Source organism: Pan paniscus, chromosome 12 (assembly GCF_029289425.2).
Source record: "Pan paniscus chromosome 12, NHGRI_mPanPan1-v2.0_pri, whole genome shotgun sequence".
Classification (NCBI taxonomy): Eukaryota; Metazoa; Chordata; class Mammalia; order Primates; family Hominidae; genus Pan; species Pan paniscus.
This window is the reverse complement of record NC_073261.2, coordinates 57,330,546-57,358,515: the sequence shown is the minus strand read 5'-3', so window position 1 is coordinate 57,358,515 and position 27,970 is coordinate 57,330,546. Positions and strand designations below refer to the sequence as shown.

At 39.8% G+C, this 27,970-nt stretch overlaps 1 protein-coding gene across 7 annotated transcripts in view; it reads left to right on the top strand.

Annotated features, from left to right (window-relative positions):
• ANTXR1 (ANTXR cell adhesion molecule 1) overlaps positions 1-27,970 on the top strand; it is a 236,575-nt gene that overhangs the window by 44,062 nt on the left and 164,543 nt on the right. For all 7 annotated transcript variants that reach the window (XM_003830925.6, XM_008956339.6, XM_008956338.5 and 4 more), the window contains exons 4-8: positions 13,638-13,719; positions 14,745-14,778; positions 16,013-16,092; positions 18,589-18,657; positions 20,410-20,490. In XM_003830925.6, the coding sequence (XP_003830973.1) occupies positions 13,638-13,719; positions 14,745-14,778; positions 16,013-16,092; positions 18,589-18,657; positions 20,410-20,490 (346 nt within the window). The remainder of the gene's footprint in view (positions 1-13,637; positions 13,720-14,744; positions 14,779-16,012; positions 16,093-18,588; positions 18,658-20,409; positions 20,491-27,970) is intronic.

Here is a 27,970-nt window from a genome sequence, read left to right as displayed (position 1 = left end):
TACTTAATGTCATGTTTTTGAGATTTTTTGTGTGTAGATACATATAGCTGGTTGGCTCATTTTAACTACTGCATACTTTTCTATTTTGTCATATTTTATTGTAATAACATACCACCTGTACTTACCTGCTGTCTTATTCATAGACAATTTGTTTCTAACTTTTTGCTATTATAAACAAAGAGGAGATGAACGTACTTATACTTGCCTCCTGTTGAGGGTAGGGTGGGCAAAAGCAAGAATTTCTTTATGCACTTTGCTTTATTGCACTTTGCAGATACTGTGTTTTTTACAAATTGAAGGTTCATGGCAACCATGATTTGAGCAAGTCTGTTGGCACGATTTTTCCAAAAGCATATGCTCATTATATGTCTGTATGTCACATTTTGGTCATTCTCTCAATATTTCAACCTTCATTATTATTATTATATCTGTTATGGTGATCTGTGATCAGTCATCTTTGATGTTACTATATTGTCCTTGTTTTGGGGTGCCACAAACCACACACATGTAAGACAGCAAACTTAATTGACAAATGTGTGTATTCTTACTGCTCCATCAACCAGCTCTTCCTCCATCTGTTTCCCTCTCCCTCTACTTGGTCTTCCCTATTCCCTGAGACACAACAATATTGAAATTAGGTCAGTTAACAACACATCAATGGCCTCCAAGTGCTCTAGTGAAAGGAGTAGTTGCAAGTTCCTCACTTTAAATTCAAAGCTAGAAATGATTAAGCTTAGTGAGGAATGCAGGTTAAAAGCCAAGACAGGACAAGAGCAAGGCCTCTGGTGCCTGTTAGCTAAGTTGTGAATGCAAAGGAAACGTTTTTAAAGGAAATAAAAACTGCTACTCCAGTGAACACACAAATGATTAAAAAGCAAAACAGCCTTATTGCCGATTTTAGTGGTTTGGATGGAAGATCAAAACAGCCACAACATTCCCTAAGCCAAAGCCTAATGCAGAGTAAAGCTCTAACTCTATTTCTAGAAGGCTGAGAGAGGGGAGGAAGCTGCAGAAAAAAAGTTTGGAGTTAGCAGATGTGGGCTCATGAGGTTTAAGGAAAGACGCCATCTCCATGACATAAAAGGCAAAGTAGCAAGTGCTGATTGAGAAGCTGCAGCAAGTTACCCAGAAGATTTATTTAAGATCGTTGGTGAAGGTGGCTACACTAAACAACAGATTTTGAGTGGAGATGAAACAGCCTTCTATTGGAAGAAGATGCCATCTAGGACTTTGATAGATAGAAAGAAGTCAAAGCCTGGCTTCAAATCTTCAAAGGACAGGCTAGCTCTCTTATAAGGAGTGAAGGTAACTGGTGACTCTAAGTTGAAGCTAATGATCATTTACCATTCTGAAAATCCTAGGGCCCTTAAGAATGATGCTAAATCTACTCTGTCTGTCCTATCTAAAGGAAACAACAAAGCCCGGATGACAGCACATCTGTTTACTGCATGGTTTACTGAATATTTTAAGCCCACTCTTGAGACCTACTTCTTGAAAAAAAAATCATTCTTTTCAAAATATTACTACTCATTAGCAATGCACCTGGTCACCTAAGAGATCTGATAAAGATGTACAAGGAGATTAATGTTGTTTTCATGCCTGCTAACACAACATCCATTCTGTAGCCCATGGATCAAGGAGTAATTTAGATTTTCAAGTCTTATTATTTAAGAAATGCATATCTATAGCTGCCATACGTAGTGATTCCTCTGATGGATCTTGGCAAAGTAGATTGAAAACCTTTGGGAAAGGATTCACCATTGTAGATGCCAATAAGAACATTTGTGATTCATGCAGGAGTGGCCAAAATATCAACATTAACAGCAACTTAATGTTAGAATCAACTTAAAGTTAGAATCAAGAAGTTGATTCTAACTTTCACAACTGACTTTGAGGGGTTCAAGACTTTAGTGGAGGAAGTAACCACAGATGTGGTGGAAACAGCAACAGAACCAGAATTTGAAGTGGAGCCTGAAGATGTGGCTGAATTGTTGCAATCTCATGATAAAACTTGAACTCATGAGGACTTGATTCTTAAGGATGAGCAAAGAAAGTGGTTTCTTGAGATGGAACCTACTGCTGGTGAAGATGCTATGAACATTGTTGAAATTACAAGGAACTTAGAATATTCCATAAACTTAGTTGATAGAGCAGCAACAAGGTTTGAGAGGATTCGCTCCAATTTTGAAAGAAGTTCTATGGTGGGTAAAATGCTATCAAAGAGCATCACATACTACAGAGAAATCTTGTGTGAAAGGAAGAGTGAATTGATGGGTCAAACTTCATTGTTGTCTTATTTTTAAAAATTGCCACAGCCACCCCACCTTCAGCAACCATCACTCTGATCAGTCAGCAGCCGTCAGTATCGAGACAGAACCCTCCACCAGCAAAAGATTATGATTCACTGAAGGCTCAGATGATCATTAGCAATCTTTAGCAATCAAGTATTTTTCATCGAAGTGTGTACTTTTTTTTTTTTTTTTTTTTTTTGAGACCGAGTTTTGCTCTTGTTGCCCAGGCTGGAGTGCAATGGCACGATCTTGGCTCACTGCAACCTCCGTCTCCCTGTTTCAAGTGATTCTCCTGTCTCAGCGTCCTGAGTAGCTGGGATTACAGGCACCTGCCACTATGCCCGGCTAATTTGAAGTATGTACTTTTTAAAGACATACTACTATTACATGCTTAATAGACTACAATATAGTATAGCATAACTTTTATATGCACTGGGAGGCCAAAAATGTTGTGAGAGTCACTTTACTTCAATGTTTCAATATTCACTTTATTTTGGTGGTCTGGGACAGAACCCACAATATATCCAAAGTATGCCTGTGGATAACCAGGAGTTAAATTGCTAAGTCTTAAGGTATGTGAAGGTCTAACAGCATTTATTTCAAAAGCCAGATGGTGCCATAGAAAACCACATGGTGAAATTACTGCACAAATGTGTGACCAATGAAAATAGAGTTGTATAAAGAAGAGTTTGGACAAATTCATCTTGTCCTGTGATTAAACCATCCCTCTTGTCTTTTATGCCAGCTTATGCTGCAACCTTTAAAAATTCTTTGATGGGCTCCTCTTTGTCAGCTTCACTTCTGGCTCTGCACTGGATCCTGTGTTACATCATGGACTATTCCTGTCTGCCAAGTGTGGCCTCTCCAGTTCCCAGAAGATACCCAGGTTCTATTTCTGCTTGCTCTTTTGTTCCCAGTTCAAATCAGATGCAATATTCTAAGCTGGAAGAAATCTGGTAGGTCTTAGCATTCCACACCTTTGTTTTACTTTGAGAAAGCTAAAGTTCAGGGAGGTTAGCTGACATACCTAGCACATGGTAGAATCAGATTTCCATCCCGAGTCTGTCTTCCTCCAAAGCTCATGCTTCTTTGATGGAGTTTGGCTCTGAAGTCATGAAAGAATGAGGTGACCTTGTAAAACAGTGCTGATGTGAGGATGGGTGATCTTACTGAGTTCTGGAGCTGGAACTCCAATCTTTAGAGTTCTAGATGAGATGGAACAACTTACATAGAAATGTGAGAAAGAACAGGTGGTAAGGTAGAAGGAGAGAGTATGGTGTAATGGAAATCATGCCATAAAACACAAATCTACTCTCAAATCTTTCAGAGAAGAGAGCATTGCTTAAATGAAGGACATCAACTGTGTCTTATGCTGAAAGAGGTTGAGGAACATGAAGCCAGAGAGGTGACCATTGGATTGGTAACGTAGCGGGCCTTGCTAGAAGCAGTTTCAGCAGAGGCAGAGTTGTGGAGACAAAAGTCAGAGCAGAGTGGGTTAAAAAATGAGGACTTCCGACTTTAAAATGAGATTTTTAAATTAAAATAAATAAAAATATTTTAATAAGTTAAAATGTTTTCCCCTTTCTTTCAAAAAACCAACCCCAAACCAGGAAAACTTGAAACAAAAGCACAAAGACCATCTTTGAGGAAACTGAGAAATATTTAAACCATAAAAACACCACATATAAGAATAGAAGGGAAGAAAGAGTGGCAAATGATATGGCACTGTGGAGAAAAGTCAAATATAATCCTGTGGAAGGAAATACTGAAGATGAACAAACTATGTAGCCTTGTAGAATCCTAGAAAGCTCAAAACCTGGATATTGCAAAAGGCAAGGAAGGGTTAGAGAGTGAAAACTGGAATATTGATTGTTTAAAAGCTCTTCAACCTTCAGAACCATCCCTCCTTCCCACTAGAGTTTGAAAATTACCCCTTCTTTACCTCCACCAGAGAGGAGAAGCATATTTTCTGACAAAATTGCACAAGAATGGTTTCATAGTCAGGGACACCAGGCACAGAGAAATTATAGAGACATCTGCAAAACAAATGTTGCTACTTCCAGCCTTCTTCCTTGTCCAATTTCAGACTTAAAATCTAAGAAAAGAGTTTGAAAACTACTTCTCTGTAGAAATAAATGTCTTAGAGGGAAAAATACATACACATAAAATGATATTTGAGAGTCTTCAACAACAACAAAAAAACTGCTAAAAAAAAAAAAAGCTGGTCATTCATCAATTGGCATGCCCACCATGCATGCAGAGCTTCCAGCAAGGCTTTTAGTCTCATTCATTTGATATGGACAGACAGCCAAAGACCACTAAACATTTGAAGAAGGACTCCACCAGAAAAGACAAGGAGTGAGGAGACAAGTTTCAAGAAGCTGTGTCATATAGAGAGATGTGAATAAATAGGTCAGTAGCTAGAGGGAGATGTGGGATCAAAGAGGACTTTAAAAAAATTTTTTAAGATAAGAGATACTAGAGTGTATTTGTATGCTGGTAATCAGCATCTAGTATTTTTCTTTCTGATTTGAGACAAATGTGTAGTCACAAACATTTAGAAAAGAACTGTAAAGTATGTCTGCTTCTGTTTATGATATTCAGAGATGTGAAAAGCCTTCATTTCCATGGTCAACCAGAAAAGCCCAGACAAAATAAAATTCATATGTTTCCATGAGGCTAGTAGAGATTCAGGAAGCACTGATTAACTGAATTAGAGAGAAACAAACCCTTTATATAATAGCTAAGCAGAGAATCTTCTGCAGAAGCTTCCATACTTAAAGGTGGATGCGTGGTCTAGGTTTGGGTAATTGGAGGAGTGGGTCTGCCATAGACAGACACTCTGCAGGGATAAGGAAAAGTCAGCTGAGTCTTACATAAACATGTGTGCCAGAAGGAGGCTTTAGAATCTGAAATGAAAAAGAAATGTCTCAGCCTAAGTTATCCCCCCTCACCCACATTTCTGCATTTTTCAAAGAAAGCAGCAGTGGAGGAATTGCCTGCAGAGTAGAGATAAATCACATAATTAGGTGGATTCTCATTGTGCTTGGATTCTGGAGTCCTACCAGAGTGAAATACAAAGGTCAAGCAAAAATATCTGAAGCTGCACCTAGCCATCTACCAATTCAAATACTGAGAAGATCACAAAGGCAGGGCAGGGCAAAAGTCCAGGAGTTGGCCTAATAACAGGGAACATGAATCTAACAAAAGGTGCAGCCCAGCCCAAGCTCACCCTGACTCAAGGAGGAATCTAATGATCAGCCCCTCACCCTAGCTCACAAAGAATAAAAGCCTTATGCTCTGCAGTGAGTAAACAACACAAATCAATATTATACCGAAGTCTCCACTGCTTTTTTTATACTCAGTGACTGAAATGTAAACTGTTATGAAAAATGGGAAGAAGCAGAGGAATATTACTCACAATAAAGAAAAACATAGTTAATAGAAACAAACCACAGATGACTCAGTTATTTGAATTAATGGACAGGGACTTTTAAGCAACTATTATAAATAGGTTAAATAATTTACAGGAAAAGGTGAATATAATGGGGGGGAAGATATGGGTGATCAGAAATTAAAAAAAGAAAACTCAAAGAAAGAACCAAGTGAAAACTGTGGAACTGAAAGATACATTATTTGAAATAAAAAAATTATCAGATAGGTTTAAAACCAGATTGAACACCACAGAAAAGGGATTAATAAGTTTAAAAACAAGTGAATAGAAATTATCCAAACTGAAAGACAGAAAGGGAAAAGTTTGAGGGCTAGAGGGAGAAAATGAACCAGTCCTGTGACTTATGGGAGAATATCAAGTGATGTATACTACTTGATAACATGTATTTGTGTAATTGGAATACCAAACGTGATCCACACACAGATCCAAGAAGCTCAAAGAACCTCAAGCAGGACAAATGCAAAGAAAGCATCACCTAAGTGCATCATAGTCAAATTTCTGAAAAATCTAAAAAGCGGCCAGAGGGAAGGCAGGAAAGATATATTAAAGAGAAGCAACATTAAAAAAAAACTTACTTTTTATTAGGAAAAAAAAATGCAATCCAGAGAATGAAGGTCCAATATCTTTAAAGAGATAAAAGAAAAAAATCAACTTAGAATTCTATATCCAGTTAAAATATTTAAGGCAGAATTAGACATTTTCAGAAGGGGGAAAATGCCTAAGAGAATCATCAGCAGCAAATCTGCACTATGAAAAAAAAATGCTAAAGGAATTCTTTAGGGTGAAGGAAAATGATACCAGGTATAAACTAGATCCACAAAAACAAATTAAAAATAAAGAAGAAGAAGGAAGAGTACCAGAAATGATAAATATTTAGGTAAATATAAAAGGTTATTTTTTATCTTTTCATAATTTTGTAAAAAGACAATTGACTAAGAAATAACACTATTTTGGGATTTGTTACAAACAGAGAAATAAAATGTATGACAATAATAACACAAAGGATAAGAGGGAACTATATGGAAATATAATATTAAAAGGTTTTTCTATTATGTGAGAAGTAGCATAATATTGACTTATAGTAGCTTGTGATGAAATAAGGATGCATATTATAATTCGTAGAGCAACTGCTCTAAAAAAGACAAGACATACAGCTTTATGTTTTTAAAAGCTAATAGATGATACTAGATGAAATACCAAAAAGTACATGATCAATGCAAAAGAATATAGGAAAGGAGAAAGAAACAAAGAACAGAAGTGACCATTAGAAAGCAAATAGCAAGATAGCAAGATGGTAGACTCAAACCCAACCACTCAAAGACTTACATTAAATATAAAATGAACTAATGATTCCAGATAAAAGGCAGAGAATGTCACACTGGCTAAAGAAGCAAGATCCAGCATATCATTGATTTATTACTGCATAAAATATACCCCAAATATTATAGCTTGACACAATAATTTCTTATGCTGATTTCACCTGGACTTATTTATGCAGCTTATATATAGGATTCAGCTGGGGATTAGGCTCAGCTGGGAAATACAATGCTTCTGGAACAGCTGAAGATCTCTCTCTCAATATGGTCCTTCCTTCTCAAGTAGTTGAAAAGACCAGGTTTTCCCTCACAGTGGCTGCAACAGTCCAACAAAACAAACTCCAATATTCTTGTGCTAATGGAGCCTTAGTTTTTGTCATATTTACAGATGTCCTGTGGGCTAAAGCAAGTTACGTGGCCACATGCACAGCCAGTATGGGAGGGGACCATACAGGGACCATACAGTGGGAGGAGTGATCTTTGGGGACATTAGTATAACAGTCCACCACATACAATTATATATGGTTTACAAGAGACACTTTAAATATAAATATGGTGATAGATTAAAAGTGAAAGAATGGAAAAAGATATACTGTGCAAGCATCAATCATAAAAAGTTAGAACGGATATTAGACAAAGCTGACTTCAACATAAAAAGTATTTACTAGAGATAAAAAGTTATTGAAGAAAGTCTGTGTGTCAAAGACAATCCATGGGTTAAAGAAAAATCACAAGGGAAATTAGAAAATGTATCCAACAAAGAACGAAAACCCAGCATATCAACATTTGTGGGATGCAGCTAAAGTCACGTGCCTAGGGTAAATGTATAGCTTTAAGTGTTTTTCTTAGAAAAGAAGAAAAGTTTAAATGATTTAAAAGCAATGAAAAAGTAAAAAGAACTTATTAAGCTCAAAATAAGTAGGGAAAGGAAAATAATAACAAGTGAATCAATAAAATTGAAAATAGACATATAATAGAAGAAGACAAATAATACAGAAAATCACAAAGCTCAAAGTTGAGTATTTTAAAAGAATAAATTGATAAACCACTGGTAAGAGTGGTTTTTCTGGGCTGGGAGCAGTGGCTCACGCCTGTAATCCCAGCACTTTGGGAGGCCGAGGCGGGCGGATCACGAGGTCAGGAGATCGAGACCATCCTGGCTAACATGGTGAAAGCCCATCTCTACTAAAAATACAAAAAATTAGCCAGGTGTGGTGGCACGCACCTGTAGTCCCAGCTACTCAGGAGGCTGAGGCAGGAGAACTACGTGAACCTGGGAGGCAGAGGTTGCAGTGAGCTGAGATTGTGCCACTGCACTCCAGCCTGGGTGACAGAGCAAGACTCCATCTCAAAAAAAAAAAAAAAAAAAAAAGTGATTTTTCTAAAAGGAGAGAAAATATGACTTACAGATAATATCAGGAAAGGGAATATTACTATAGATCCTACAAATGTTAAAATATAATAAAGGAATATTATAAACAATTTTATAGAAATATATTCAACAATTATAAGGGAAATGAACAAATATCTGGGCGTGTTACTGTGTATAAATTGTATTTCACTAAAAAGTACACAAGAGGAGCTTTGGTTCAGCATGCATCTTGATATTATATTAATCATTTTGGCCTATGCTTAGGTAAAAGTCCCAAAGAGACTATGTTTTATATACATTGTAAACAAATTATTACAATTGGTTGTAGAACTTCATAACTCCTAAAATAACAGCAAAATGTCTTTAATTAATCTGTGTTCTTCTGTTCACTACACTGTTTTCTTATAGTCAACAATTGGAGCCATAAGGCCATCTGGGAATGTTCCAGGAGTGGCATTAGTGGTAATAAATAGTGATAGGTGTTTACTGTATAAGTTGAGAACCAAAGGCAACAACTGCAAAGCATTTGAGAAGAGTCCAATTCCACAGAAGGAAAATGATACCAGGTGTAAACTAGATCCACAAAAACAAATTCAGAATAAAGAAGAAGAAGGAAGAGTACCAGAGATGATAAAGCTCTTTTACAAGAAGACTAGGAAGTTGACAATGCAGAGCTGATATTGGGTTATTTTTGGATGGTGATGGAGGCTGTTTTTATAGAACCAAAATATGATAGCCATTGCAGAATCCTAAGGGAGATTTTGCAGTGGAAACCTCAGTAGAATACTTGGGATAAAGGCTTGTTGAAGCACTTCTTGACATTCTATGTGTGTCCATCTTTTTTTTTTTTTCTTTCTTTTATTTATTTTTTTAGAGACGGAGTTTTGCTCTTGTTGCCCAAGCTGGGGTGCAATGGCATGATCTTGGCTCACTCAACCTCTGCCTCCTGGGTTTAAGCGATTCTCCTGCCTCATCCTCCCTAGTAGATGGGATTACAGGCATACACCACCATGCCCAGCTATTTTTTTTAATTTAATTTTTTTCTTACGTGTTCATCTTTTAATGTTTTCATCAGCAATGTTATCAAACTGTCATAACACAACCAGAATCCCAGAAAGTAATCATGAAGAGTAGAGCAATTCCTAGAACAACAGAAAGCCCAGAAGACATTGTGACTGATTCTCCCCACCTTCTACCCCTACAAACCAGCAGAGTGCTGGGTGCATGGTGTATGCTCAACAAATAGCAGTGGCCATTAATGAATGATGGGTGAATGCACCCAAACTGGAATCATTCATTTGACAATCACCTGCTTGAGGCCAATCATTAAGTGTAGTGGGAGTTGCAAAAGGAACACAAAACAAGTGGCCTAAAACCCTTAGCTTCTAAGTAGGAACACTGGCAGACATGTGAAACCACCAAGGAAAACAGGGGCTCTGTAATAGCAGCCTCTCTTCATAGGATTCCCTGCCTCTTTCATTTCCCAGGAAGACAACATTTCACTTGAAATAACCAAGTCCTCAGAGAGGTTCTTATCATCCCCTAAAAGATCTTTCTCCCAATCTCCTTCAGTTTCCAAGAGAAAATAAGAATAGACCCTTATTAATAGTGCTGTTGTCCCAGAACTAAAACACACCCACAATTCCTATGAAACCATCCATTTTGTTTGCTTAGATGTTGTGGGTCCTTCAAGAAGGGCAGAGAGTAGGGAGATGGGGCCATGTGTTATTTGATCTTTTGAGCAGCAAGGGTGGTATAATGGGGAGGTTGTGATCACCACTCGCAACTAGTGAGTTCATATCTTGCCAGATACAAAGCATCAAGGATAAGGACATTTTCCAAAACAGCCTTTGATTGTTCTGGTACAAAAAAAAAAAAAAGTCAAGAAATAACTTGTAAAGAAAGGGCTTAGAGAAAATACCCCAGTTCCCAGACTTTATTTGGCAGGGAAAAAATACAGTGAAGCCAAGCAAATATTTCCACACCCCCAAGATGCCTTTTTTTTTTTTTTGCTCTCTTTTTAAATCTCAAGTCTTAACACAATATTCCACTTTTAATGTTACCCAAATGTCCCAGACTTCACTAGTCTGTGACCAAAGAATTAGATCATATTTACTTTTAATGCTCAAGCTTCTCCCACCTGTCAGAAATTATCCCTCTGCCCCATAGTGCCCCCCAGCTATTATGAGGGGTTCCATGGTGCCACCTCTGTGTGCTCACAAACAGACCCCAATTTTCCTATCCCAGCCTCCCCGTCATGTCCCCTTGCCACTAGCTCTGCTGCTCGGACCCTCATGAAACTGGCAACTCACAGGGCAGAGCTGCCCCCTGCCTGGGGATTGCTGGTGCCATGCACTGCCCCCAGCATGGCCTTGGTGGGGAACACTGCCCTCATCTTTATCCTCCAGGATATATGCCCTTTCTCATTACCAAACAACAGAGTTTGAAATTAAAGTATGCCTTTTGATGGGATTTATTGGAATATTAGAGGTAATATAAGAAATACAACCTAGAGAATGATTTTTAACCACCACATGGGCCCAGACTTGTCAATGACCAGATCTGGCTAATGTCCAGATCAGGTCCTGCTTGGCCTCCTTCCATATGGCCAAGGGAAGCTCATCCCTGCCCCAAAATGGTTTCTTCCCAGAATGAGTAACAGTGGAGACATCCATTCCCTCCACTCACCCCTTCAGTAAGTATTTGTTGAAAGTCTATTATGTTCCAGGCACTGTAGTAGGCACAGAAGATATAATGGGGACCAAAACAGCCATGGCCCAGTCCTCAAGGAATTTAAAGTCTAGAACTGAAACAAACAAAACCTAAACAAATAATTGCATAATGAAATGTTATTAGTTATAAAATATCTTAAGTGCTATAAAGCAAAATTGTGGGGTACCAGGAAAAAGTCTAATAGAGGAAGACAATTCAGATTAGGAAGGTCAAGTAAGACTACTCTGAGTAAGTGGCATTTAACTTGGGACTGAAGGCTGGATAAGAATTAGCCCCATGAAGAGCTGGTCAAATAGTGTTCCCAGGCGGCAGTGATTGCCGACGTGAAGTGCCTATTGGAGAAAGGGGCTTGGGAAGACCAGTATGGCTGAAGGCAAGAGAGTGGGGGCAGAATGATGTGAGATGAGGCTGGACAGGGAGGCAAGAGCCATCTACATAGGCACTGGAAGGTCATGAAAAGGATTTGGGATGTAATCCCAGAGTGTAATGGGTTGGTGTTGAAGGGCTTTGAGCCAGAGTGAATGCCATGATTTCATCTGTACTTTAAGGACATTCTTGCAGCCTTATGGAGAAAGAATGGAAAAGGGGGCAAGAGGCCATTCAAAAGATAGCAGGTGACTACCCCAGTGGCTAAGCAAGAGATGATGGTGGCTGGGACAGTGGTGTTGGCTGAAGAGATAGAGAAGTAGTCCATTTCAAGATATGTTTGAAGTAGAACTAACAGAATGTGATGATGGTGAGAGGAAGGAAAGTCAAGTTAGTGGATCAAGGAGGGCTTCCAGTTTCTGACTTGGGCGGCTGGGCATGTGATCTGATACACGGGTATTGAAAAGAGAATAGTCAGTTTCCAAAGTCTGAGTTACTTGGTATTAAATATTCCACCTATGAAGCACCAGCAGCCCAGGGACAGGTACAGGCAAACCCCTTTTCAGTTTGTCTTTTAAAATCTCCAGCAGTCTGGCAAGCCACCCTCACCCACGGTCTCCCAATCATATCAGTTTTAACAAAAGATTACTATTTTCTTTAGAATTCCCCCTCCAAGCAATGCCAGGATAAATATGAGAGAAAAAGAGAGTATTTATCATACTGATTAAGAACAGGGCCTCTGGGATTAAATCCCACCTCTGTCTTAGGTAAGAGTGGCCTTGGGTAAGTCCTGTAACCTCTCTGTGACTCAGTTTTCTTATCTGTGAAATGGCGGTAACAATAGTACTACTGCAAAGAGCTGTCATAAGGCTTAAGTGGATCGATTGTATTTCATGTATTTAGACAGAGCCTGGCACCATAAGTTATCAGAGCCATAGGTTCCCAGACAGTGTTAGGAACTGCCATTGCCTTTCACTGATGCAAGGTTCCCACTTCTCTAGCATTATTCCATGCTAGAGGCTGCTTTGCAGAGGAGAACGCCTTTTTTGAGTCAGGTAGATTTGACTTCAAGTCTCCACTCTCCTACTTAACCTCTCTGAGCCCAAGTTTTCTTACCTGTAATGTAAGAACAGTAATACTCACTTTCAGTGGTTATTATGAGGATGAAATCAGAAATCTTTGGTCACTACCTTGTATATAGCGGATGCTCAATAAATGTTAGATTTTTTGCTATTCAAAAGAGTTTCTCTTCCCAATTTAAATAGAGCATCTCCACCCTGTACCACTAAAAAGACCCCAGCAGGAGGAAGGCAAAATTTCAAACCCTTCATAGGGTTACAGTTTATGAATAAGGTATGTGAGTCAGAAATTTTACTTTACTGCCCTTTTTGGCACAATATGGAGCTATTTAAAAGACAGAAACATGAATGTAGACTTCTTACGTCCCAGAGAGAATGGTCCACAAAGATTCCATTTGGCCCCCAAGTCATTTATATTTCCCACTGCCATTTGGACTCTTCCTGCCCACACTGTCACCTTGAACAATCAGAGTAAGAAAACACAGGCACCGGCCCACAGAAAACACTCTTGGCTGTCCTGGAAAGCGGAGATTCCTTGGGTTTTTATTTTCCGTTTCCTTTGGCACACCCGTGCGGTGGCAGTTTGCTGTGGATGCCACCCTCTTCCACCTGCGTCCTTGTGGTGGCCTTTCCCTGGGTTCTTGGTTCTCACCTCTTATCTGGCTCACATGAGCCATTTGTATTGTTGCCTAAGTTGCTGTGTGTCCCATCAGGAGCAGCATTTAGAGACTCATTTCCAATGTAGAAGGAAAACATTGTCTATGTTAAGGGAAAGGAAAGTGTTTACAAGCAGATGGAGATTCCTGCAGAAGAGTCTTTCCCCTTAATCCTTGAAATCTCACTCATCCTGTGCTATGGTTGACCCTGAATGGATAATATAAAGGCCTTCCCTTTGATAGGCTTTTAGGGAATTACTGGGACTAGACAGCAGTATCCACAGAGGTAAGAAGAAGACTAGTACATATGACTACAACAGCAAAGTAAAAAATACTCAAATAAGACTAACAGAGTGTCTTTGGATTTCAGAGAACAAATCCGTCAAGGCCTAGAAGAACTCCAGAAAGTTCTGCCAGGAGGAGACACTTACATGCATGAAGGATTTGAAAGGGTAATTTTAAAACAGTTTGAAATCCAAATATAAAGCGTGATATTGAAATATCAACATGGGGTGACTGATGAGATAAGGCACTTATATTAAGAAGGCTGTGTAGCACCCAATAGCAAGAGAGTATATTTTCTTCCCATAAGCTTGTACACTGATAACTCTAGCCAAAAGAACTAAAGAAATGGATTCCCTTCCTCCTTCCCTGACCCTGATGAATGGTTTGTTAGCTAATGGTTGGCTGGCAGTCACAAATTCACGCCACACACAAGTCCTGCCACTCCAAAAATGTCCTTTGTTGGATGTCAGCTTCAGTGATTGAGGCAGAATTTCAGGGACTTCAGCTTTAAGGGAAACAAGACCATAAGGAATAAGACATCAATCCATGTTGACAACTACAGTCATCTGTCACTTAACAAGTACTAGGCCATAAGGAATAAGACATCAATCCATGTTGACAACTACAGTCATCTATCACTTAACAACAAGGATTTCAACGAAATGCCTTTTTAGCCAATTTTGTCATTGTGACATCATAGTGTGTACTTACACAAACCTAGGTGGTATAGCCTATTACACACCTAGGCTATATGGTATAGCCTATTGCTCCTAGGCTACAAACCTATACAGCATGTTACTGTACTATACATTGTAGGCAATTGTAACACTAATGATATTTGTTTCTAAACATAGAAATGGTAATGCATTGAACTACAGTGTTACCACAGCTACCATGTCACCAGGTGATTGGAATTTTTCAGCTCCATTATAACCTTAGGGGACCACTGTCATATTTGTAGTCTGTCCTTGACCAAAACATTGCTATGCAGCACATAACTGTATACTACTTAAATGAGAGGTAACTTTACATGGATATCAGCCACTGATAATTGAGCAAAGCCTGGGTGAATTACATAAGGAATCAAGACTGAATTGGCTGCATATTCAACAACAGAGCCCATTATCCACTATGGTTTTTGGAGTGACAAACAGTGGTTATAAGTCTAAGGGCTCTTTCATATGTTTTTCAGGCCAGTGAGCAGATTTATTATGAAAACAGACAAGGTAAGACTATAGTATGAACTACCATTATGAATTATTTAACTTTTTCCGTGTTTGTTGCTGAAAAAGTGCTTCAGTCATTTCATGTTTCAAAAGACATGTATGATATTATCTGTAATTCTTAGACACACATTTCATCACAAACAAGGAATGCATAGAAAGGTGGCATGTATTGGGTCAAATTCCACTGTCCTGTTGATGCCAAGAAAAGTTATATAAAAGTAATTAAGATCCCATTTTGGCCACAGTCTAATTCCCATGAAGAGTTTTGCATGTTGAATTCATTAAATTAGTAAATACTTGCATAGGTTAGTAAAGTCTTGGATTTTTATGTAAAATTTAATTTTCTTGTTCTTCTCTGAGCTCCAAGCCTCTTCATTACTGTGACTGAACATAACATTAAGATCAAAATACCAGTTTGATTTAAACTTTCCTATATTTAAATGAAAAAACTGCATAAAATATACTCAGTAGAGTGCCTAGCACATAGAAATTTTTTATTATTTTAGCTATTATTACTACAGTGTCTTTTGTGAGTAGCATTTCTGTATCTCAGTCAAATCTCTTAAAAAAGAGATTCAATATTACAGTAGAGATTTTCCTCCCAGGCCTATAGAGGTGTCCATTTCTTGTTTCATCCTAAACTGCAACAAACAGAACAGACTCAATATCAACACCAAATCTTGCTAATGTAAATCAACCATGAATGTTGATATGAGAAGCCTAAAAATCACTGAAATAATTCTAGTAGGTTTTGCCAACTGCTATAATTCTTCCAGTCAACTTGTAAATCATGATGACTATTACTTTCACCAAACTATCTTCAAGGGGTGGTGTATGTGGTCCATTACAGCAGGTGACAAGGACGTCTGAACAGTCCAGGTGGGAGTTTGCTCACAGCTTGGGCAACAGTTACGTGTCTGCTAATAGAAAATAATCACACTTGATTCACCGGTGCTACTCCCAAATGTTGGTTTAGTGACCATTTCATCAGGTTTGGCCATTTTTCGAGATGAGGCTGAAAAATGAGAAAGCAAAACCTATTCCCCCTAAAGTCTGTCCCCATGGGGGGTCCTTCTTCATGCTGGAGTTGCTTCCAGGCCCAAAAGAAAAGTTGGTGATTCTCACAATATTGACTTTGGGTGGTTGAACTCGTAAGAGGTTGAATCCTGGGACTGAGAGGGTGTTTCCTTGGGTGGAGCAGGTGGACTGAGCCAGTCTGTATTGTGTTAAACAGGGTACAGGACAGCCAGCGTCATCATTGCTTTGACTGATGGAGAACTCCATGAAGATCTCTTTTTCTATTCAGAGAGGGAGGTAAGCGACGGCCTGGCTGTGTCTAAACATATACGTGGAACGGGGCTTCTCCTTTCTAAAATGGGCCACACTCTCTCTATTCATGTGATAGGTGTTCTTTGCAAATCCCCTGAATGAAATAGAGTTTCATAAGTAGAAATAATAATAATAATTCGTGTTCTACAAGTGAATTTTCATGTCTTACACATGGTAAATGTTTTCCCCTTTCAAAATTTTTACATATTACTTGGTTTTGAAGGATTAAAAATTCTACCCTGCCTTTATTGATGGCATTATATTGCTCTAACAGTTTTTAAATACTGTATATCACTTGTAAACAAATAAACATTGATATAATTTTTCCTTATATTTTCTACTAAAACAGGAGGAAGGGAAAGAATTACTTGAAATATGTAAGAGCCAATCTTGTCAGAATGTATCAATCATTGAGATTTTCACTCTAAGAACCAAAGTTAAACAGCAGTTGGTAGCAAAGTTAAATTGTTATCTCTCTTTCAATAGTTCCTTTTTTTCCTTTTCTTTGTGTTCTCAAAAATTATTCCTCAAGGCAAGTGGAAAAATTCTCTCAATGAAGATTTTACCTTGTATAAATAGACTTAGAAAAAGAAGTTTGCTGATGAATTGAAAACTAATGTTTATGCTTACGAAATTCTTTTCTTTCAAGTTTCACATTTGAGCTATATATGCATAATTAGTATAAAAGGAAACAAGTTAACCATAGAAATGTACTGAAACCATAGCCTTATTAGTGACAAAGGGTCATTCAGGCCCAGGGTAGAAAGAAACAACATCCTAGAGATGCAAGCTGTAGAAGAGGAGTTAATGGTAGCATCACACTTTCCTCAAGCTCTTAACAACTATTTACTTTAAATTCAGCTCTTTCCACAAACACAAAATATATATTCATTCATTTATTCATTCAGTGTTAACTGAGAGCTTGGCATATACTTGACCATTTGCTAGAAACTGGAGGCACAGAGGTGAGTGAAACACAGCTGCTGCCCTCATGAGTCTTACCATGAAATAATGGTCAGCCTTTTGAAGCCTACACTGGTAGAGGACTTAGAGAAATTATGTAGGTAAACTCTCCTCCCACTAGTACAAAAAGTAACTCTAATGAAGAAATACACAGGGTAATATGACAGACACTCCCTGAGCATTTGGAAAATAATACATCTCTGTATTTGAAAATAGAAACTCACTGTGTGATGGGAATGCAAGATGGCTTGATTGGGTGCCAAATAACAGTCAAATAAAGTAAAAACCCTAATAAGGAAAGAATTGAAACTAAAATAAATGATGGGGTGTCAGAGGCTTAAGATAGGGATTAGTGGGAAGGAATTTTAGGTATGGCACATACAAACTTGGGAAAATATTCAGAGTGCCAGTAGAAGGAGACCTTCTGAAAAAGAAAGATAAAGCTCAAGATACAAAGAAATTGAACTTTTCCCTTCTTGACAATTCTATATAAAGTACAACTGGAGGAGAAGAATCACAGAGTTGTTGCAAATAAAGCTGGGGCTACACTGAGTCTAAAAGTTTATTTTATCCTAAAAGCAGCAGGGAAATTTCTAACATGAAGGAAAAAAAGACATATGTTTTTGTCCTTTCTAGAATTCAGTGTTAAACAGAAATGGATTTGAGTACTAAGAAAGGGAAAAAATAACACAATCAAAATCAATATGCATATATTGAGCACTCACTCTATGTTTGCTATCAGTTATTAAGCACCCACTGTAAGTGCCAAGGATTTCCAATTTTTTTTTCCATTCTGAAACACAGGAGAATCTGGAAATCAGATTATCAGAAACTTTAATAAATCAAATATTGAAATCAAGCCAAAATCTGGGTATTATTCATTATGTTGCCATCCCAATGCTTGATTGTAGAGATCATGGATTTACCTATTCAAATATGGACCACAATTTCCATACCATTAAACCACTTTATTCTGTAGGAATGAAAAGGGCTTTATTCACAAAACGTGCTGACGTTTATGAGTATCTACATGGTTCTAGCCTTGTGTGAGGAGCTCTGTAAATGTTCTCATTTAATCCCCAAAACACGATACAGAGTAAAGCCAGAGGTCAAACTCAACTATATCAAGTTCCAAAGGCCCCATTCTTTTGTGATATCACGCCCCCATTAAAAAGAAACGTATGTCAGTAAAAATCCATCAAAGGAATAGAAAAGGTAATCATTTCCCCAGAATATTTAACTTAGCCTGCAGTTTTCCCTTCCTCCCCTCATCTTTCAAAGCCCTTCATCAAGACTCTACTTCAGTGTGTCTTTTCAAGTCCACCATGTGTTATGTTAGAATGTGATGTCCACTGAAGTCTGAGCTTCCTAGGGACAGGGATTGCCTTCTCCAGTATGGCACCAGGCACGTGGTAGGTGCTCATTAAATACCTCATCATTGAAGTTAGTCAGGTAGCTCCAAGAGGAGTTCATTTGTCACTGCTTCTCTTTCTAATGTCCTTTCTTCCCTTTTCCCAGGCTAATAGGTCTCGAGATCTTGGTGCAATTGTTTACTGTGTTGGTGTGAAAGATTTCAATGAGACACAGGTATGGTCATGGATTTCCTCAGGTTTGGAGCATACTGAGCTTGTGAATGATGAAGAACATGTTCAGTCAGTACAGAGGGCAGATCAACAGAATAAATGCCCCTGAAATAGGTTATTTTTCTAGAAATGCTAAACAGGAAGGAATTACTGGTTGTGTAAGGAATATGAAGTCATTTGCTGATGCTCTTGAGGTCTTCAACACAGACAATCAAGGCAGCATCTTTCTTGGCAAACATTAAATTGCCAGGATGTCAAAAGATATCTGAATTAACTTGGAAAATGGGTTCTTTCTGTTTGTTTGTGTTTTGAGACAGAGTCTCACTCTGTCACCCAGGCTGGGGTACAGTGAGCTGTCTCAGCCCACTGCAGCCTCTGCCTCCCAGGCTTAAGTGATCCTCCCGCCTCAGCCTCCTGATTAGCTCGGTATACAGGTGCACATCCTGAGTAGCTGGGACTACAGACGCACACCACCACACTTGGCTATTTTTTTTTTTTAATTTTTTGTAAAGATAAAGCCTCACTGTATTGCCCAGGCTGGTCTCTAACTCCTGGGCTCAAGTGATCCTCCCAACGTGGCCTCCTAAAGTGTTGAGATTATAGGCATGAGCCACCACACCCAGGCCAAATTTAATTTGACAAGTATGATTTTCTTATTCAAATAACAAATGTTCCTTTTCACTCATGAAAAACGCAATGCATTTTCAACACAAAAATATGGAAATAATTGGACAAGTGGGCAAAAAAGTGTGTATAGGTGCATATACTAAGCAAGTTGTAAAAGCTTACTGGCAATCTAAATACATGTTCCTCAATGTAGTTCGTTTCTTTTTGTTTTAATGGCATAGGAAAATGCTCATGATATATCATTAAGTGAATAAAACAAAATTACAAAGCAGTGAGAATAGTATGTGCTCACTTCTAAAATAGACATTTGCATGTTCACATAGAAAAAGTATGAACAGTATCTATCAAATGGCTAATAAAGATAGATAGATGATAGATGAACAGAGAGAAGGATTATGAGTAACGTTTGTTTTCTTTTTGTTTTAACTCTCCTGGATTTTCCTAAGTTTTTACAATGAGTAAGTATTACTTTTGCAATCAGTAAAAACAATAAAACATTTTTTTTTAGAAGCCATACACAACAACTGACACTGACTCTGTGGCAATCACAGAACCACACAGAGATCTGGGGGCAGACAAGCCCTACATCGGCTTCTTCTGGCCCTCAGTTTCCTGCTACATAAAGCAGGAGCAGCCAAACCAACTGCAAGGGCCCTTTCCTTAATGGGCAGTTTGGGTGAAAGGTGAAGGTGGCCTCACCCAACACCAAAGCTTGAATTTAAATTTGCTCTGAAAGGGAACTTGAATCTGCTTGATTCAGATAAAGTTGCCAACAGGAATTTGGGTGAATGGGAGAAAAATGAGCCCATGGCCTGTGCCCAAATTTATAAACATATCAACCCAGGCCAAGCGTTCATCAAGCTGGGCACTCTTACCTCTGCTCCCAAGGAGAAAAGTATTAAAACAAATGTAAAAGCTGGAGCCAACCCTTGGCCTGCTCCAGAGAGGCCACTGGTGAGCTTGTTATTACTGATGGCTTTTCAGGGCAGCCCCTGAGCCCAGTGAAGGCCTCATATTCCCCTGGGTTCTGAATATAACTAGAGCCCCTTAGCCCCAACAGCTTTCCTAAATTTTCCACATCCAAGCCTAACAGTCTCCCCATGGGTTTGTGTATTTGCTGTGTTCTCAGCTGGCCCGGATTGCGGACAGTAAGGATCATGTGTTTCCTGTGAATGACGGCTTTCAGGCTCTGCAAGGCATCATCCACTCAGTAAGTAGAGCTCTTCCTCTGAGACTGGACATTCAGGCACCTTCCGTCTCTGATCTGCTATTAATACCCCAATTCCATCTCTCCAAGCCTGGTGTTTTTCTGCTTAAGAGAACATCATTTCTTCCTATATCTTTGTGTCTGCCACGTCCCATCTCTCCCTTCTGCCTTTTACACGTCTTTTCTCAATTGTACCCTGCAGTGGAAAATTAACAATTGAAAGGGGTGCTGCTCTGGCAGTGAGCCAAGCTTCAGGAGGCCCTTTCCGTTCTCCTAACTGGGCAGACTGTGGCTGGTGGTTTACACTTGACCACCTCAGCTTTCCCACTGTGACTGAATGCAAGCTGCCTTCAGAGCACTTGTAGGCTTGAACTTATATCACTTGGCCATTGGATGCACTTTAGACCAGGCTGTCCATTGAAGTCATCTGCAGAGATTTAAAAAGCACTGCTGCCTAGGCATCTGGTCTGGGGTGCAGCCTGGACCTCAAGAGTTTCTTTAAATCTCCCCAGGTGATTTTAATGTTGAGACCCACTGCTTTCGACCTATAATCCCCAAATACATGGGCTCCAGCGTTGTCCAGGGTTTGCACAGTCACCAGTCCTCCTTCACACATAGGTGATTTTCTTCACATCTTTTCCTGAATGGTAAACAGGACACTGGCTTCCAGGACCTCTATTCTCCACCTCCCACACACAGGCAAGGCCCTTGGTCCAGATAGAATATTGGATGCTGCTGTCTTAAAGCCTCAGCCAGCAGGTCAGTATGTGTGCTGCACCTGCAATGATGTTCAGATGCTCTGCAGCCTCCACCGTTAGGTTTTGTGATCAGGCAGGCATCTGTGATCTTCATTGGAAGCTTACCAGGCTACAGACTTGGGGTCCAGGATGCAAACTCAGAGCTCAGGGGATCACTTTCCTCTTAAGACGTCAAGGGGGTCTTGATCCAGGGGTTACCGGCCAAGGGCTCAGCATCTGCCAGCCCTCCCAGACCAACCCAGGAAAATTCCAGCTTGGCTGTGCCTCCATGCTGCTCTCCCTTCAGGGTTTGCTAGGAGCTCCAGCAGAGTGGAATGCAGAGTGGGAAGTAAGAAGCTCAGAGCCCGGCAACCCAGAGTTTCACTGGCCCATGTACTTAACACTTAGAGATCCTTGGACATTTCTTGTTTGGCAACAGAGACTGATGATGACTTATATCATAGGCTTGTTTGAGGATTACAAGGATTACTGGTGAAAATTCCTAATATTTTTCCAGACATACAATAGGCACTCAAGGCATATGAATTATTGCCTCTTCCACTTCCCTTCCCTATCATATGAGGGATATTAATGTCAGCTTCCCTTGATCCCCTAAATATGCATAAAAATCACTTGAGAATTACGTTTGCCATACCTATTCCCAAGAGATTCTATTGCATTGAGTTTCAGATGGATCCAAGGGATCCATATATTTCAAATCTGCTTTTTTTTTTTTTTTTAAAGTGCCACAGGTATGCTTTTAGAACATTGACATATCTGACCTTAAGAATACAGAATTGCAAAAATTCATCCCACCTCAGGTTGGGAATTTCTATCTTAATTATGTTCCAATGACAGTTGTTTTATTCAAGAAGTGCTTGTTTGCAAAGAATATATGCCTCCTCAAGCTACCTTAACCAGAAAGTGGAAATTATTGATAGCATAGAGAATTATCAGACCCAGTTGTCAGTCCACAGGTGAAGGACTCCTACTCTAAATTATTTCTGGGGTCACTGTGGCATACTTGACAGTGTAAGCAATAAGAACTACAATAACCATGTAAAACAACAACCCAAGGGATGCAAAACATGATTAATAGCAGGACTGGGGGCCGATCATGGATCCTTAAGAAGCTCAGAGGTGGATTATTCTGGGCAGGAGTCCTCATGAGAAGGCAGGGCAGACCTGAATCATTGAAAGACCAGGGAAAGGTGATGGGTACCACCAAAGGAGAGATATTATGACCTCAACCTAGAGGCTGGAAGACAGAAAAGCATACTCAGGGGTCAATAATAATAATAATACCTATCTATCTAGTGGGACAGTTTGGGTAAAGGAGTCAGGAGTAATGGAAAATAAGCCTAGACATTGGGTTGACACCAGATTAACATGAGCCTTGAAGGGGTTTTGCCTCTAACCTATAGGCAGTGGGTGTAGTTACTGAAACAAGTTAAGAAAATAATCTGATGGCAGTGCTTGCATACATAGGAGGGAGACTGGGGATACCCAGAGACTGTAGGCCAATTAGGAGGCAATAGTCCTGCCTTAAGATGGCTAGATTCTGAAAAGGGACAACTCTTATCTGTTCAGACGTTCTTATGAGCCGTGTGCCTAACTCTAAGTGTTGTTTCCCACATAGATGACTGGACTCTTTTTGTATGCATAAATCAGTGTTGTCCTTGAATACATCAGCCTTAGCAACTCACCCAAGCTCAACATGAGCCCAGATGTTTGTAAAACTTCCTCCATCCCCAAATGGAAAGAACTGCAAAGATCTTTAAGAGATTTTAGCAAAACCATCATTCAAAATAGAAAGAAAACTAATTTGAGACTTTAGTCTCCAAACTTTTAGCTGAATGATAACATTCCTGTGAGCTTTTATCTGTGAGTTATGCTAGTGGTTTTGATCCTTCCAGTACTCGAAACCCATGTTTATGGCAGTTGTTCATTCGTTTGCTTGGACAGAGAAACAGGGACAAGTAGAGCGAGCTCATCTTTCTCAAATCAGACAGAAATAATTATGGCCCAAAAGTTGGCTAACTATTTTTAAGAAGTAGATTCATTTCCCCTTTTGGATACTGAAAAGAAAACTCTCAATTTCCCCCCTCCCCATCTGAAGCCTCTATCCCAGCTTGTTCCCATGAATGTTGTTTTGTGGCTGGTTGTTTTCTCATAATAAAATAGGACTGGGCTTAATTATCCAAAATAAGATGCAGAGCAGCTTCTGATAAGCTCAAATTCTTCACAAAGTTTTCTGCCCATAATGCCCATATTTTTAAACCTTAAATTAATATGCAGGAGCTAGTATTTATTCATACATAAAATACTTATTGAAAATCTTTTATGGCAGGCTCTGACCATTCAGTAATAACTAAAGCAGGTAGAGGCTCTGTCCTGGTAGAGCTTACAATCCAGTGGGAGAGACACATTAAAAACAAGTAAATAAATAATCATGTGGAATTAAAATTGTGATAACAGGAATAAAAGAAATAACATGGCCATGAGATCAAGAATAAAAGGGTTGACAAAGAACCCAGGTTCCTTTGAAGAGATGAACTGAAGGACATAATGGAGCCATCCATTGGAAAGGCATGGATAGAATGTTCTTGGCAGAGCACGGCCCAGGACAGTGCATAGGAGAATGAAAAACCAATGCTTAAAGTGAAGAATGGCAGAAGATGAAATGAAGAAGCAGGCAGAAGCTAAATCCAAGGACAACAGGAAACTATAGCTAGATACAGAGTCTGACAATAGAGCAATCAGGCTTGAAATCAAGACTCAGGAAATCTAGACATCATGGCACTCAGAATCAACAGCATTTCGGCCTTTGAAGAAGAAAACCCACTATGACTTGAACATGTTCTATTAGCTCCTCTGCCAGGCACTTGACCACCACTCTCTGAAGAAGGATTTATTATCCCCATTTTATAGATGAGGAAACTGAGGTGCAAGAAGGTTGGAGAAACTGCCCTCAGGTCTGCCCTCTTATAATGGTGGAGTGGGGAATTTGAACTCAGCTCTGGTTCCAAAGATTCTGCTCTTTCCATGACATTTGGCTATGAATGTCTGAGGAAATGGAAAATCACCACTGGATTACCAGAAGCCAGTTGCCCAGGGCTTGGATTCATCAAATCCCCAGATGCTCTGCTTCCTCAATCTGATGCTCATGTTTTGATCTTTCCACTGTTCTTCAATCCTCTCTCCTTCAAGAGGAAGTACTTATGTGTCAGATTTTTTCAAAACGTTCCCACTTGTTTTCCATTTTAGTTTCTTAACTGAGAGGGATAGGAAAAGGGCAGAAGGAAATTAACAGCTGTAGAGAACTTACTTTGGAACCAGACATTATCCCTTTTTCCCATATAATATTATCTCATTTAAAAATCATAACAATGCTGCAAAATAAATATTCCTATTCCAATGTTACAGATGAAGAAACTGAAGCTCAGATAACCTGCCCAAGACCACACAGCCCTAAAGGGGAAAGCAGGGTTAGAACCTGCTTTTTCCTTGACTCTAGAGCCCATGATTTTTCCTACCTCTATTTTCTTAGGAAGCTAAAAATAATCAAAACCACCATTCAGTGAGTTCTTACTATGTGCCAGGTACTGTGCAAATCATTTCACATAATCATCTCCTTGAATCCTCACAGGTGCCATTTGATGTAGAAATCATTACCCCTTTTATTGAAGTAGATACTAAAAGTTCAGAGAGATTCACCAACTTGTCCAAGGCCACACAGCACAGTGAGTAGTGATCCCGAATAGACTCAAGTCTTTCTAATGCCCACGATGTGAATGCCCACTGTGTTCTACTAAACAATGCAGGCAGGCCAGGAAGTAGCTCCATTTCAGAGAGGAAGACACTGAGGACTGAAAACGTGAACTGGCTTGACAGAGGCAAGACCAGAATCCATGTGGCCTGATCTGAATACACCGTGGATGGGCAGGGGAGCACTTTGCCTCTTACTACCGGGTGGAGACCACCTCCAGAAATCATTACTGCCCAACAGATGAAGTACCATTGTCCTGAGAAGCTGGAGAATTGACACAGGCTGAAAGGAACATCTCCCCTTCCACACTTGCACAGGACTCTACCTCTGAGCACCATGACAGTTTTCCCACTCGCTTCTGCAGAATATGGTGATAAAATTACAAGAAGAAGTCTGGATGGTTGGAAGATTGTAGCCCTTGAAGCCAGTAACACTGTAAAGGAAGAAACTATTCCTGTGCCTTCTCATATTGTGGCTTCTTCAGGGAATTTCCACTGACCACAACTGGTGAATTTAGCACCAGCCCTCGAGCAATAATATGAAGCAAAGGTCCAGCAAGGCTCCTGGGTCTTTGCTTGCCTTTTCAAAAGTGTTTCAGGCAGTGAAACAGGAACCTGCATAAAAGCTGGGTTCAGATAACACCGAAATGGGTCAGCAGCTTTGAATCCCAACACTTGGCCTGGTTACCGCGATGCCAGCTCCTCCTCCCAGCTATCCCCACTTGGTGTGCAATTGAGGGTGGTGCCTGAAACCAAGGACACGGTCGGAAAAGGAGAGCCCATAGTTGCTGGCACCAAGCCATCTCCATCTAGGAGAATTTCCCTAGAATAAATATTTAAGCCAACATCAGGCTTCCTATTAAGGAGAGTGAGTCAGCACATAGAGCTTTCTGCATGTTTGATCAACAATAAACAACAAGCATTGAGCAAACACAACTATGTTTGCAAGCATTTCTCGCAAGCTGTGGCATGACCATCCTTGTTATCAGGGAAACTGTGAGATCAACGGAACCGAGGAATCAATCTATTCCATGGTATATATATAAATTTATTTTATTTATGAAAACCAGATCCTGTGCTGATTTGTCCCTTCCACTCATGGGAAGCAATGTAACCCCCTAATCTGGCCCAGGCCCTAACAAAGCTGTGATAAAAGGTGAAATCTGTCTTCCAGGCTTGCCTCCCAGCTACTCTTCCAAGACCCCAACAGGAACTGCAAAGGGTTTTCCTGTGATCAGAATTCATGTCACATTCCCAAAGTCCTGGAAAGTGTCTGCCTTATTGAACTAATCCCTTTTCCAGGGCTAGCAGATGGGGAGGCACATTTCAGCAGCAGCAGCTCTTCTCATAAATCAGGCTTGTTGGTCACTGGAGGCAACCTCCTTCCCTTCCTTCGCCCCATCTGAATCCTGTCCAAAGGCACCCTTCAGTCTTCCCATCTCTACAAAGCCTGCCCTGCTCTCTCCTCCTCCATGAGCTCTCCCTGCCTTGGACTCCAGTGGCACCAATTTTTTGAAGCTCTTGCTTGGCATGTGGATCTGTTCCATGCCTCTGCCATTCCTCCTGGTCACATGCTAAGTTGTGCAATCCCAAAGACTGCCCTATGTGTCATATTTCCCATGATATGCAGCCCTATGCTTTGCATATTTATTAATTATAAAGCAACCCAGAGTACCATAGAGCTTTTGTGACCCAGGGAAGACCTACACTGCACAACAAGAGGGCAGTCTGTGGCTCCGTTTCTTGTAAAATCCCCTCAGCCTCTCCCCTCCCCTCTCTTCCAAGATTGCATCTGTAAAACATGGCATTCTGGGCACCATTCACATTAGCAGGCTTGGATACGAAACATAAATAGAATCAATTGTAATTTCTGTAGTGGGCAGAAAATCTTTTTTCAAAAAAATCTTTTGCCTCAGCAGTCATTAATTAGACTCAGATTTTGCAGACACTCAGACCAGGCATTTCTCCTACACTATTATTTCTATTCAGCTTATTAAAAAGTCCAAATTGAACAAGAATTCCCAGAGCTTGAACAGGCTACAAAGATTGCAGAGGGGCATGTTCAGTTGATCCTCAGATCATTCCCATTCTTCCTGCAGCCCCTCCTCCTATATTGAGGAATCTGCTGAGACCCACTATAAAAGCAACAGCAGAATTTTAGAACGAAATCAGCTCCCAAGAAAGGCCACTCACTTTTCCAGTCTGCTCATCTTACTAAATAAACCACATTTTGAAGTTCCCAGCTCTCTGAGCTTTTCTCCTGCAGACATGAGAAGAAAGTGGTTTAGTGGGGAAACAAATGAATTTCCTACTTTTAGAACCTTGTTTATCCTACACTCCTTTGGATCGGATTCTCATCGAGTGTGAAACTAACAGAGTAGCATCTATTTAAGTGAGTGGGATGCCCTCCCTCAGACAAAAACTTTGGCATGTTTTAAGAATAAGCTTTATTGTTTAAGATACACAAACTGCTTCAAAATGTGTTTTGTTGCATGTAAGAGTGGTATAATGTATTTGGTATAGTGTATTAGTGTACATAAAATCATATATGAATCCCAGAAATACGTGTGTATAATATTCCATATTTGTATTTGTAAAGTTTTTTTTTTTTTTTTTAGAGATGGGGTCTTGCTATGCTGCCCAGGCTGGTCTCAAACTCCTGGCCCCAAGCAATTCTCTCACCTTCACCTCCCAAAATGCTGGACTTACAGGCGTGAGCCACTGCACGTGGCCATATTCCATTTTTATTTAAAGTCAGATTCTATAGAACTGACATGGATTTGGGGTAATGTCCATGGTTAACAATATGTGTGCCTATTAAAGTGTGGAGAATTTAGTTAGAAAAGGCAACTTTTTTTTTTTTTTTTTTTTTTTTTGAGGCAGAGTCTCGCTCTGTTGCCCAGGCTGGAGTGCAGTGGCGCTATCTCGGCTCACTGCAAGCTCTGCCTCCCAGGTTCACACCATTCTCCTGCCCCAGC